This window comes from Corvus hawaiiensis, chromosome 26, assembly GCF_020740725.1.
Source record: "Corvus hawaiiensis isolate bCorHaw1 chromosome 26, bCorHaw1.pri.cur, whole genome shotgun sequence".
In the NCBI taxonomy this organism is placed as follows: Eukaryota; Metazoa; Chordata; class Aves; order Passeriformes; family Corvidae; genus Corvus; species Corvus hawaiiensis.
Window position 1 is genome coordinate 22428727 of NC_063238.1, and position 13654 is coordinate 22442380.

Genomic DNA, 13654 nt, shown 5'->3' on the forward strand with positions numbered 1-13654 from the left:
TATAGCACCCATATGTAATAATCTCAAAATGACTGGTGGATGTTCTAACATGTTTTATAGTCTGAAAGAGCAGCAGTAACTTTCCTGGTGTGGAATAGAGTCAGAATGAAAAGAGGTAATCTACATTATGTTTATTTTCATGCTGCCGCTTAGGGAAGAAGTTAAGTCCTATTTACACCAACTTAGAGAAATTAATTGCAGTGTTAGTTAAATACCGCAGTTGTGCAGTTGGTAAACAGTCTCTGTCATAGATGGTGTGAAACATGGTGGGTATGTGCTGCCCAGAGGTTTTTCATGGATTGCTTTCACTGATCCTTTTCCCATTTTCCTCTCTGTAGATTATAAATTCAGTGGTCTTGCTGATTCTGCTGAGTGCCCTGACTAATCCTGACCAGTACCATCTGACTAGTGCTGAATTAGGGGGTGATTTTGAATTTATGGATGATGCCAGTAAGTATAAACTCCCTAATTACTAGCACTCATTGCTCCAGCATTTATGTAACTGTCCTATCATTTCAATAATTACCGTCCTTTTAACTATTGCTTCACCTTTGTTTCTTACAGATGCATTTTTATTGTGAAGGGTGTCATGGCACAGTTCAAACACGTGTCCTAGTAGTAACCTTATCTGCCACCTACCTATTAGTAATCAATCCGTCTGCTCTGCTGTGTCCTGGCTTGGCAGGAGCAGAGCCAGCCCTTGACAGGGAGATGTATCACTGAGCATGGTGCTGAAAGCCCCAGGGGAATTTTGCAGGACAGAGGGAGATATGGAGCCTCTGCACCTCCCAGCACCATGTCCCAGAGCATGCCTGCACATGCACAGGAACCCACACTGCTGTTTATACAGCTGAGTGCGTTCATTCATGTTGGATGTATTTATGCACCCCCATGTGCATGTGGCATGACTTGCACAAACCAATGCAAATATAAATATCAGCTGTATAGTCACAGAGCCGTTCCTTCTCTTACTGAAAGGCATCGTAGAAAATCTTCAATTTCAGGGAAGGGTAAGATAGGTCATTTATGTCTCCTACAAAACCTCCCGTCCTTTGCAAATGTTTCCTTGTTCAATAACTTTTTCAAATTATTTGGTGATGTTTGTTGAATTAACTGTTTAATTCATATGTAGTAAAGTTTTCCCTCAATGTGATTTTGATGAAAATGTCTGTTTATTTTCATATCTGCTCGCAAGATGGCTACATTCAACTTCTCTCATAATACTCTGAAACAAGGTCTATTGCTAATCACACTGGTGTCTTTCTGCTCAGAATCTCCCCCATCCCCAGCTAAAGCTCTAAGTCCTTTCCTCATTCCTACTGAAGTCAATAAAAATATCCATAGAAGCAATAGCCCCACACATGAGAAAAATAATTGCCCTTTGTTGTGTCAGAACTGCTGGGTATCATTTAAGGGATGCTTATTTCCACAAGTTCTTTAATGCAAATATCCCTGGAGGGTCTGCATTGAATTAATGATAAGGAGTGATAGCTACTTTATTGTGTCTTCATTGAAAAACCACCTACAACTTCTGACTAAAAATCTTTTTATATAACTGGATTTAAGAAAGTAAGGACCATAGTAGATACAGATGGGCTCCTAGCTGATTCTGACATATTAAAACTGACTGCCTTGTCCTAATTCTCAGAGATTAACCTTGGTAATGACTGTCTGTCAGTGTGGTTTTATATAGCTGACATCAGAGGCCTGCCAGTGCCCAAGGCTTTAAAATTGTAATTCTGTTTTGTAATGCAATAGCTGTCAGATCAAGTACGTTGGGGATTTCCATCTACACTTGAAAACTGTGTTTTCTGTATATTTTTATCAAGGCTTCTGAAGTGAACCCTGCAAGACTATGAAAGGATGGCTTATGGGCCAAGCGACCTCATTTCCATTTGGTAAAGGGAACATTTCACAGGCAGTTAAATTACGAATGAACACTTGAATTAATGTCTCCTTTTATTCTTTGACTCGTCTGGTTTGGTGCCTTACTGAGTAAAGGCAGTTGAATCAAGCTACTGACTTTTATAGTTACTGAAAATAACTTGCAGGAGATAATTTCTCTCTTATTTTCTTTAAGTATGACTATATTTGTTCAAATGCAATGAAATGTTTTATTAGGAGATAAAGCATCAGACAAACTTCCACATACTCTTATCTTTTTCTACTTTTATTTGTCTTTTTTTAAGAAATGTTTTTCAGGTTAGCTGCATGCACTGAAACCATGTATATGAAATACAGGAAGATACATAATTTTTTATGCTGAAGAAGGTCCCAATGTTGTTATCTTTATGTACTTCTGTTGACAAATAATAATGATGTAAACACTAATAGCCATTATTCTCATTACTGTTTATGGTCCTATCAGTAGCAAACAACAAAAAAAGGCAGACACAGCCTTTACTTGTAAAATTTTTCACTCCCTTTCTCTCTCTCCTCTAAGAGGATCCCTCATAAAAGATCTGAAAACATCATCTGGAAATAAACTTATCAGCTGAGTCACAGTACTGAAATGAAGTTAATGACAGGTTTCCCTTGACTTCCAAGAAGCCAGGATTCCCCCAGTATTTGTATTCAGATTTATTTCTAGCTGTGCCTGGTTTATGGAGGATTATCAATTTTCTGTTCCAGCAGTGGGAAAAATTCCTGCCACCTGCAGAGTCACAGCCAGTCTAATGCAAACTGCTTGAAAATACCAGTGCAACATTGGTTCTAATTCCGGGATTTATTGTGGTTCCAAGGGCATTACCAGAGGCTCCAAAATGCCTGTTTGATTAGGCAGTGAAAGAATTTACCTGAACACTTAGAAAAAGTTCTAGGCTGTTTATTTTCCCTTCTATTCTAGGAAAGGAAACAAGGGGGAAGAAAGTCTGCCAAGACTTAGCCATGTGGCAGATGGAGGTACTGGAAGACACCAGTGTGTGTGGTTTGTGTGGCTCTCCAAGATGTACATCTGGGAGCTGGGTAAAATGCTGGGCTTCCTCCTGGGCTGGATATTCATCTGAGCCCATTTAGTCTCATCTTTCTTTTTATTATTTCCTGAGGGAGTTTAGAAGCTGGACTAGGGAAAATTAGAAATGTGTGAGCTGCTCAATGTATTACTGCTGCTGTTAAAAGACTAATAATCTCAGAGCAGGAGATGGAAAAGCCCTGTAATTCATTTTGACTTCCTAGAGGGTTTTGCCTGAGCCTTCTGCTCAGCTTCTTCAGACACACAGACCATCATCCTGGCATGTCAACAGCCCAAACAAGCAGTGGGTGTTGCTTGGTTTTATTTACTGCTGTCACAGTGTCAGAGATGTGTGTGATACTTCACAGGCCACACGACAACAAGGAATGAAATCCACTGTGTGCCCTACAGAAACTGAGGGGAACTTTGACGCTGATGTCAGCAACATAGGTCAAAATCTGCTTGTGTCCCTTCCCTGGGATGGGCAGACAGGAAGCAGAGATCTCAAGGCAGGGGAGAATAATGTGATGATCTCTCTGCTGTATATGACATGCGCCCAGGACTTAAAAATACTAATTCAAATAGAAAATTTTTAATAAAGAAATTTACAGACAGCAGGCTTGGACTTCTGCTAGGGGATAAATGGAAGTGGGGGAGTAGGTGCATTCCACTCCATCAACACCACCCATGTAGTATGAGTCCCAAATATAGGGAGGGGCAGAAAACTAGATCCCTGCCCAGCCAAGGATATTCAGGGTGGCATCTTTCAGTCTAGTTTTATACTCTGGAGTAAATGTGCTGGGCTCGAAGGTGCAGGATACTCTTTGCTTCTCATTGGCCTCTTTCCCCAGGGAGAAAATGCTGCTGCTGTGCAGGTTGTGACCCAGGAGGCTGCACGGCAGCAGGGGCATCGAGCTTGCGCAAGCGGCCTGGAGGAGACAGCAAGGCAGTAATCCTTAGCTGGCAGTCAGGAGGCTGTTGGATAAATAAGGCTGGGAGAGTGGGAGAAATTGCCTGAGGATTGCAGGCTGCTGATCAGCAGCTTTCTGGCCCCTGCTGTCAAAGCTGTGAGCCAGCGATTAACTCCAGGGCTGGGGCAGGTGATGAGGATATAAGGTCTTCATCACTCCACACAAGTCCTGGCTCAGAGACTGGCCTTGCTGGCTGCCCCTCCCTGTTCCTGCAGGACCCACCATCAGCTGCCTCTGCAAGAGGGGAGGGGAAAGCAAGTAAATACTTTTGAGGTGGATTCGAGGGAGCTCCAACTGCAGCTTGCTGTGCACACAAGCACCCCATGCCAGGAGCTCTGCCCAGCCCCAGCAGCATCTGCTCTCTAAAGAGGCAGGAAAGTAGGGTGTCACTGCAAGGTATAAGAATTAAAAACTCAACTGGTTTCTTTAAATCCAAGGAGAAAACTCAAAAAGCCATCTAGGGCAATAGGCTGGATAACCCTTTCAGTGGTCCAAATACAGCCCTTCTAGCCATGAATGCCACAGAAAGCACAGCATGGCTGGAAAAAAAAAAATCACACACCCCTGTCAGTTTCGCATTTAATGTGCTGCATTTCTAGTTTCATTCTGATTAATTGAAGCTGACACAGCTCAAAAAACCCAATGAAGCCTTAAATGAGAAAGAACTAGCTTGAGCCAACTAGGATTTGGCATGGTGGAGCACAGCTAGGGAGACACTGGAGACAGGGAACATGAGTGTGTCAGACCAGAGCTTCAATGTCAAGTTCATCACAATTTGCTGGGCTCTGGCTCTGAACCAGTACTGCTGCAGTCACCAGCAAAGTGGAACCTGTGACTGCTGCATCTGCTGCAAATGTCAATGACAGCAGCTTTCCCCTGGATGCAGGAAGTATGTGGCTGAGATCAAGAATAAATGCGTAAGCGGTGCCTCCAAACTGATGGTCAGAATAAAAATATTGATCCAAGAGTCTCTTTTACAAGAGATTCAGTTGAGGTTAGTGGCTACAGCAGCTATTTTCACTTTTCTCCTTTTCTTTCATTACCTCAGTTGTACCTGGTCTATTAAAAATAATTTTGATTTCACAGGATGTATGTAGGCAGCCAGAGTAAATGGCCACACAACCAGAAGTGTCTGAAGCGGCTGCAGTACCTTTTATTAGTAGAGGTATATTTTGTGGATGCTTCTTTCTCTTGAGGGCAGAATTCAGATCACTTCCAACAGGCACAACACAGCCTTTACAGCTCCTAAAACCCTAGAAACTGGTCAAGGTAATGCAGCTCAAACACCTGCACTGGTTGTCTGGATTCTCTGCTCATTCTAAGAGGAGAAGGAAGTGCCTTTGCAGAGCAGTTTGGGATGCACTGAGATGTCATCCCCTCCTGAATGATAAGCAGGGAGCCCAGCTGCCTCCTGATGGCATTTTGTAGCACCCATGAGCTGAGTTGCAGGATGCCACTGTGAAGGAAGCAGTGAGCACCAGGGTGCAGCTAAACCCACTGCTGAGTGCAGGCCCTTCTCCTGGGTGAGACCTGCTTATTTTGACAATAAGACAAAGATTCGAGCATTTGTACTGTGAGAAAGGACATCTGTGCTCCAGGGCCTCATCAGACTAGAGACTACAGTGGTTTGAATGTGCTCCTTCCAGTGCGAGGACACATTGCTTTATCCTTCAAATTTAATCCATTCAATTAGGAAGTAGCCTGCCATAGGACTTCTTCTGTGGCATTTGAGTCCTTACACACTCAGAAGGACAAAGTTTGGGGACAAAAGAGAGAGAACAAGAGTCCTGAAACCCAGGGCACAGGCAGTGTTCTGGAAAAGGAGAGACTAGGCTGAAGGTCTGGGTACTGGGTAGGTACAGTGCCCAAGGAGCCAGAGAACATAAGCACCTCTGGAGATGTCCTCACCTGCCAGCAGCAGTCTCCTCTTGCTCATTTTTCCACCAGCTTCACAAGTCTCAGGTTCTTCTCTGCATCAAGGGCCAGCAGAAATCTGGACTAGTGCCATCTAGGGCAAGGTTTGGGTTCCCTCAGGCACAGGAGGATCAGGGACTGGGTCTTTTGTCTTCTGCATGGATGATCACACTGATAGGCTGGAAATAATGACAGACAAGACTCAGTGCCTGTCCTTCCTCTTCAGCCATGACCTGGGTGAGCCTGCACTGCTTCCTGGTGGTGGCAGGTGAGACCTGTTCACAGCTACCAGATCAGGATCTGTCAGAGACTTGGGTGAAGGCTCCAGGGCACCTACACAGAACCTGACTGTGATGCATCCAGGGAGTTGAGGGCCTGTCCCATGCTGTGGGATGCTCCTTATCATGTGCTGGAGTTAGAAGTTGTGGCAACTCTGTGATCAAATGAAGTCATCTTTTCACTTTGAATGCTTCCAAAGTCACGGTAATGAACATCCTGAGCACTGTCATGTGTTTGTGCATCTTGGGTCCTCCACGTGCCTTATCAAGGCAGGGAGTTTAAACACACCTGGTGACAGCAATGTGAACAGCAGGTACCTCACCAATACCAACAGAGGTGGCATCTCTGAAGCCATGTCCTGCTTACCTCACATCCTCTATCCTCTTTGTGCACTGATTTAACCTCAGAAAAATAGGCGCTATGTTCCATTGCACTTCCAAACTCACTGTAAGGTCAGGTTCAGAAATTCACTTCTGATCTCCTGACAGTGGTCTGTAATGATATCTAGGGAGGTGCATATGGAAAGACCAAACTTATGTAATTTTTTCCCTTAGGATCTCCTAACAACTGTTCATGGCTTAAGAACTTCTTAAATCTAATGAAAAGTTAATTGAAAGCTGATCAGCAGTAGAAGAAAAGGATAGGAGTCCTGTAATTACTCCAGTCAAAACCTTAAAAATATTTTTCTTCCTTTACAGCTTTACCTTTCCTGACACTTACACATTTTCATTAATAAATATATCTCTGTAGTATTCTTGGTTGAAATGAAAATTTTCAAGATGTTATTTCTGTGGTAATTAATTTCTGGGCATAGAGCAGCGATAGGGGATACACATCAGGAAGTCACCCCAAGACAGATGCCTTTATCTGCCAGTTTTGCTCTTTTTCCAATATAGAGATATATGAGCAATGGTATGCAGCAGCTGTTGGTGAAGAAACAATCTGTAGTGCAGAAAAGCAGACACATTCTGACTACAGATGTCAGCATCACCAGTAAGATCTTGTAAAAGTAAAGTTTTGTCAAAGCTGCTTCTGAGTTTTGAAAATCCTTAGAAAAATTAGACCATTCATCTCCACAGCCTTATGGAGGCTCTAGTGGTTTGCACAGTGTTAGTGTAAGTGTAAACACAGTGTAATGCTGCAGGCTTGCACAGACAGAAGCACTGTCTTTGCTTCTTGTATTTAGGAGGCTCCCCACAAAAGCCAGAGATTTCCTTCAGCAATGGCTGAACAATGCACCTGACCCAATCTCCACCCAGCTCCCACCCTGCCCTTTGAGATGCTCTGCACAAGGGAGATGGCAAAATAACTGAACCAAGCTCTGAATTTATCTGCAATCATTGATGTGTCTTTTCCAGATATGTGCATTGCCACCGCAATTTCTCTCCTTATGATTCTGATCTGTGCAATGGCTACGTATGGCGCATATAAGGTAATTCATTTTATTCAGTGAAGACAGGAATAAAGTGAACTACACAATTCCATAGAAACAAAATTAAGAAAACTGTTTTCTGACAATTGCTTCTTTACTTGTTTAGCTGAAACTGAGAGAGGAAAAAAAAAGAAATTGAAGAGGCAACAGAACTGATTGCTTAGATCAGTGGTACCCCAGGGCCCCTGCTGCAGGCAGCGGGACTGCCCCATTGTGTTGATTGTTTGCAGTTTCAAATATGAGTAAGCTCTGGGCAAATGGTGAATTCAGAGAACTGAATCTTGTACCTATCAAAATTAAGGGAATTTTTTCCCATTCACCTCCCAAGCCTGTGGTTTGTCCCAACATTAATCCTGTTAATTAGAAAGGACAAGTATCGTGTGGTTTCTAAATGTCCTAATGTAACGAGTTGTGGGAGTTGCATTGGACATATTTCTGCAGTTCAGTGGCCAAACTGCCTTGGCCAACCCTTTGGCTGAATGTCATATTTCTTTTAGCTGATTTATTACTGCATAATGTCAAATATTCCTTAGATTCCTGTAGAAAGACATATATGCCTCTATTTTAACTTATGGCTGATGGTTTTCTAATTTATTTCATTTTTAGCAACATGCGGCTTGGATCATCCCTTTCTTCTGTTACCAGATCTTTGACTTTGCTCTCAACACGTTGGTTGCCATCAGTGTACTCGTCTATCCCAGCACAATTCAGGACTACCTCCGTCAACTGGTAAATCACTTGATGTTCACAAGCCTTTGGGGGTTTTGGGGGAAAAAACCTCTCTAAGGTGCAGTTTTTGTCCTGTATTTTTAGCTAGTGGTATTCTTCTCATGCAGTCCTTGAGAAGTTCTCTCAGTCCTTGCCAGTCTGAATTCAACATCCTTGCAAGGCTACATTACTAACTTACTACAATATTTGTGAAAAGCTCTGAAGTTTTGCAATGACATGAAAGCTCTCAGCACCATTCATTTGGAGTGAGACTCATATTGCAAGACATAGATGATAAATAATTGCTTTTACAGTAAGAGTTATTGTGTTCATATCAGTAGCTTATTTTTGGTGCTATTTCAAGGATATTTTGTTGCTCCTTTTAATTTATTTGGTAGCTATAACACGTTTCATTAAGCAGGAGTTTGATTGATTGTAGGTTTGGTTTTGCTAGAAAATATTTTGGATTCTGTCCTAGGGACATTTTAGAGGCTCCCTTCTTGTTCTGCTTTGGCCAGACATCTATGGCCAGTGTTGCCTAAGTATACACGATATGATCACAACCCCCTACAGCAAAGACAAGAGCCCACCAGCCTCTGTCTCATCACAGGACCATGTCCCATGTCCAGCAGGGTTCACGTGGAGTCACAGAGCTCTGGAGAAGCCAGTGCTGCAAATGTCTCTGAAAATCTGCCTTGAGAACCTGAATACAGATTAGCTTGGCTGTGAACTTTGTTGTGTGGATGGAAAGCTGGCCGGTATAAATAACAGGTAATGAGAAACAGCAGGCAGATAAGTAGCTGCACAAATTTGCAGTAAGAGGCAATGTGTCATGCCAGTGAGAGCTGGGATGCATCAGGAGGCTGTTATCCTTCATCTTATTTAGCACCCACCTGCATTCACAGCTGATGGTGTGCTGGAAGAGAAGTAGAGTAATAAATTAAAAGGTTCTCAGAGATACGAGTGGAAAAGAGCAAATTACAGCCATGGTTCAGTGAGTGCTAAAGCTGGCACTGGTGCTGCTGGAGCCCTCCTGCCTGTCCTTTGCCTACAGACCCTTGCTGCTGCATCGGTGCCAGCCCTGCTCTTCTGGCAGCACAAGCATCTATGTGGCTGCAGGAGCTCCCCCCACTTCCCAGAGCATGAGCTGTCACCAGGATTTTGTCAGTCTTGGTCACTGTGCAAGAACAAGACAGGGACAAAAGCAGGCTGGGAAACGTGCACTTAAAAGCTTCTGCTCTTCTGCTGAAAATCTGGTGCTGCATTTGGAGCTGACTCACTAGAAGGGCAAAGAGCAGCTGTTCCTCTCGAAATGTGTGCTAAAACATCCCTGTGTTTCCTTGCAGATAAAATAATAATAGGCCCTTCTGTAGCAGAAATAGAAGGAGCAGGCCTTGGAAGGGATCTGTGGTCTGTGCTGCTGCTCTGGAGTGTTAGAATCTTTGGTTGCACACATCCTTGTCTTGCTGTTGTAAATCATATTCTGGACTGGTAATGAAATGCCCCAGGACTTCAGGAGCGCTAAACTGTCAGTGCTCAAAAGGGCAAGGGGGATTTCCAGGATAATTATAGGCTGATTAGCCTGACATTGCTACCAAGCAGAATAATAACAGAAGGGCTGGGGCTGAGAGGGCCGTCCATTGATAAAGGATTAGACCAGAGAAAAGTGATTAATGACTGCCAGCACAGTTTCATGGAAAATCAGTCCTGCAGGCAAACTCATTTTCCTTCACTGACAAGATTACTGACTTCATCAATAATGATGGGCAGGGGCATAATGGACTTTCTTGAGATGTTTGACTTCACAGCATGATGCTCAGAGCAACGATAAAGCACTAGATCAATACAGGATGTATCACATGGACTAGGAGAGGTTAGCTGGCAGACTGCAAAGGGTTGTGGTCAAGCCGACCATCTGCCAGTGAGTTTCTATTTTGGGTAGAGGAAGGTCTTCAGGAATCAGCAGTAGATGTCATGCTCCTCCTAACTTCCATTAATAATGTTGGAATCCAAGAGGCACTTCACAAAAGCTAATGTCAGCCTTGGGAGAGCTTCTCCAGGCTCATTTTCTAGAGGGATCGAGTCCTTTGGTGGGAGGTTGTGAACAGGAGTATAATCTGGCTCTTCTGTGTCATTCTCTGGAAGACCCTACCCTGCACTGCCCTGAGTGAGCACATTTCGCCATTTCCCAGTGGCAGTACCTGTGACTTTTCCCAGCAAATTCACTTCTAATAAAACCCGTGGCTGACACTGAGGTAGACTGCCTGAGAACTTGAGTTCAGCCACTGATGTGTGCTACAGAGATAAATGCAAAGAAATGTAAAAGCCTGAACAATATACATGAGCATACAGTTTGACAACTGTGCCTGGGATGCAGTGACCCTGTAAGCAGCCTAGGGATTTAAGAGCCAAAAGTAGAGTCCCTGGGTTGTTTTGCTGTTTGCAAAAATTGCTCTTGGGATTTGTGGACAGAAAAAAGAGCAATTAATAGTAATAGAGAGGAGACTTCCCTTCTCTGTTGGTAATGTGGGTTTTCTCCATTTATTTATGGAGTCTGGTTGTAAAAAATGATGCTTAAAAGTCAGAGAACATGCAGAAAATTTCCTCAAAAAAATATAAAAGCTGGATATATTGTAGTATGATGAGAGACAATCAGCTTTTCCTGCTTCATTTATGAGAAAGAGGACCAAGAGGTAGTGCCATCAGAGGTTTCACATGCAAAATAATGAGGTATTAGCAGGCTGTTTAAATTAGATGTGAGGCATAATGCTAATGAGCAGCTGGAAGCTAGTCCAAGTTAAATTCATTTAAAAACAAGGATTAGTGTGTATTTTGTCATTCGTATTGGAGATTAGTGATGGGGAAAAACTACCAAGAGCTGTGATGAATTTTGAACAGTTAATGCCACCTGTTTAACAAAGTTTTGAAGCTGTTCTGCATCTGCTTTGAAGCTGATTATGCCTCCTGTGTCTTAGCCGTGGTCCCAAGTACAAATGGTTCAACTGGAACCCCATGTACCTTTACCTGGAAGGGCTACATCAGTTGGCATAAGGTTGTTATATTTGGTTCAGAGTAAATACACTCTGTCTGAGCGGGAAAAAGCAAAGGGGAGATGTGAAGGGTACATCCACTGTTATCAGATACTCAGACATGGGACAAGATGAAACTAAATGCAAGCAATTACATCATAAATGCAGTGCCATTTGGGTGTGATCCCTCCTGATCGTTTGCAAATAAGCCTTGGAGTTGTCTTGCCCTCAATCCCTTTGCAGTGGTCTGCCAGGGTAGGCAGGAAACCAGGATTGTGCTTCTTCCTGGCATCCTTACAGTTTCTGTTCCTCTAAAACTGCTTTGCATTTGGGGAATGATATTTTAGGGGGCACAATTCCATAAGGTAAATGAAAAATACCAATTGTTCTTCAAATTCGTTACTGAATTGAATCTGGAAGAAACTGTGCATTAGGTAACGGGATACATTTAGCAGTCTCAGAAGAACTTTCTGTTTGCTCCAAGGTGATGAAAATCCTGTGTCTTTAACCATTTCTACTTCCCTTCAGTAGTATCTGGGATCATTATATAGTTACTTTGGTGCACATCTGCCAGATTTCAGTCTGTCTGTCAGTGATGAGTTACAGCTACTGTGAAATTCTCCATGTATTTTTAGCAAGATGGTGAGTACATATCAATAAGCTGGGCAGGGCCATAGCTGAAAATGTTGCAATTATGTCCACAAGGTGTTTGGTAACATCAGTCTATACTGGCTGCTTCTTTCCTAGGCACAGTGTCTTTGGAAACTTTCTGTTGCCTTTAGATACCCAACTGCACACTGGTGTGCTACTTAATTGCCATAGATGGCAAGAGCATCTTAACATGAAGGGTCATGTAAAATAAGTAAATGTTACAAATTTTGCATTTGGTAACTTTGATGGTGATCATGTGATCAAAGTTTCTAAGAGTTACACTGGATGTCTTGGTCATTGTCATTGTCATTTAAAAAGCAAAAACTTTTGCATACAGCAAATCCAACATGTGTAAAATAAAAATCATTTTAGTTCTTGGTCTAAGCAGAGGTCTAAAGTAGTTTAACCTAAAGCACATTTCTTTCTTTTAACCCCACTAAATCTTTGATATATGGGCATTTTAAAGCTGTCAAATTAAACACTTCATCTTCTCATATATGAAATGGATTGAAGCAGAGGTGCAGAACAGGATGGTCTGCAACTTAGTTATGCAAATTTTTTTTTAATCAAAGTACAAGACTATGACAGTTCATCTAAACAAAATTCCGAAGTATATTAAGTAGCTTAACTGTGGGACTGCCTGCAATGCTGCTGCCTGACAGTTCAGGTGGCATCAGTCATGCTTTTAAATCCATGGAGAAACGCCTAGAGAACATAAAAGAGATTAACCTAAAGAAATTTTTCCTATAAACTAAAGCTTAAAACCAAAATATCCTTTCTGACATTTTTAATGCCATTTTGTAATTCCAAAGACGTACCACTAACTTCATAGCAGAGCTTTGCAAATTCTACAGACACATTGCTGTTTTCTTTCAATTTTGTAAGATTTTGATACTTGGAGGATTGTAATTTGGAATGACAATCTGCACCATATTTTAAAGGGGATTTTTTGTGGTCCAAGGGGAAGGAAGTTATGAAAGGTTATGCAAGCAGGCTGAGGGAATGAGAAACGGCTTAAGCTTTGTCATTTTATTCTTCTTGTGCGTTTGTACAATACCAGTGCAGTAGAAATGTACTTTCCATGCATGTTTTAGAGTCTTTTTAAGTGTTTAATAGGGCTTTGATATGAATAAGCAGTAATTTTTTAGAATTAGAAGTGTGTCAGGTATATTATTATGCACACAGCCCTCTCCCTGTCTGTGACAAGGTTATAAATGACACTTTAATTATGACTTTAGCATGGCAGTGCAACACCATTACAACTACCTTTTGTTTGTATAGAAAATTTCATCATGTTCTGCTGCAAAATCACTCCTGTATTTCCAGCGATAGGCTTGATTTTTTCCCACCCAGATGTATTTCAGTCTCAGCTTCATCAAACCTTGCACAACATTTGACACTGATCTTTTTCCAGAAGTTGCAGCACCGAGCCTGGTGCCTGGAACCTTCCCAGCAGCACGATTTCAGCTACTGGTCTTCCCACAGGAGAGCAAACTCCCAGCACAGGAGCAGAATTTCTTGTCCCACCTCACGCATCCATATCAGTGTTTAAGTTCATCACCATAGTCAGTGAAGGCCAATGGTTTGGTTCATCTAAACCACTCTTGGTACCTGCTTTCTGCAGGAATTAATGAGATTTTGGGAACAGTTGCAGCCATGGGATGGGACCCCAAGCGTTGCCTGATGGCACCAGTTCCATGTACCAGGTGAGACTGGAGCC

The 13654-nt window shown here is 42.5% G+C and overlaps 1 protein-coding gene across 1 annotated transcript in view; it reads left to right on the forward strand.

Moving 5' to 3' along the window:
* LAPTM4B (lysosomal protein transmembrane 4 beta) overlaps nucleotides 1-13654 on the forward strand; it is a 61731-nt gene that overhangs the window by 17532 nt on the left and 30545 nt on the right. The window contains exons 2-4 of the mRNA XM_048286286.1: nucleotides 339-450; nucleotides 7473-7546; nucleotides 8153-8275. Of these exons, the coding sequence (XP_048142243.1) occupies nucleotides 339-450; nucleotides 7473-7546; nucleotides 8153-8275 (309 nt within the window). The remainder of the gene's footprint in view (nucleotides 1-338; nucleotides 451-7472; nucleotides 7547-8152; nucleotides 8276-13654) is intronic.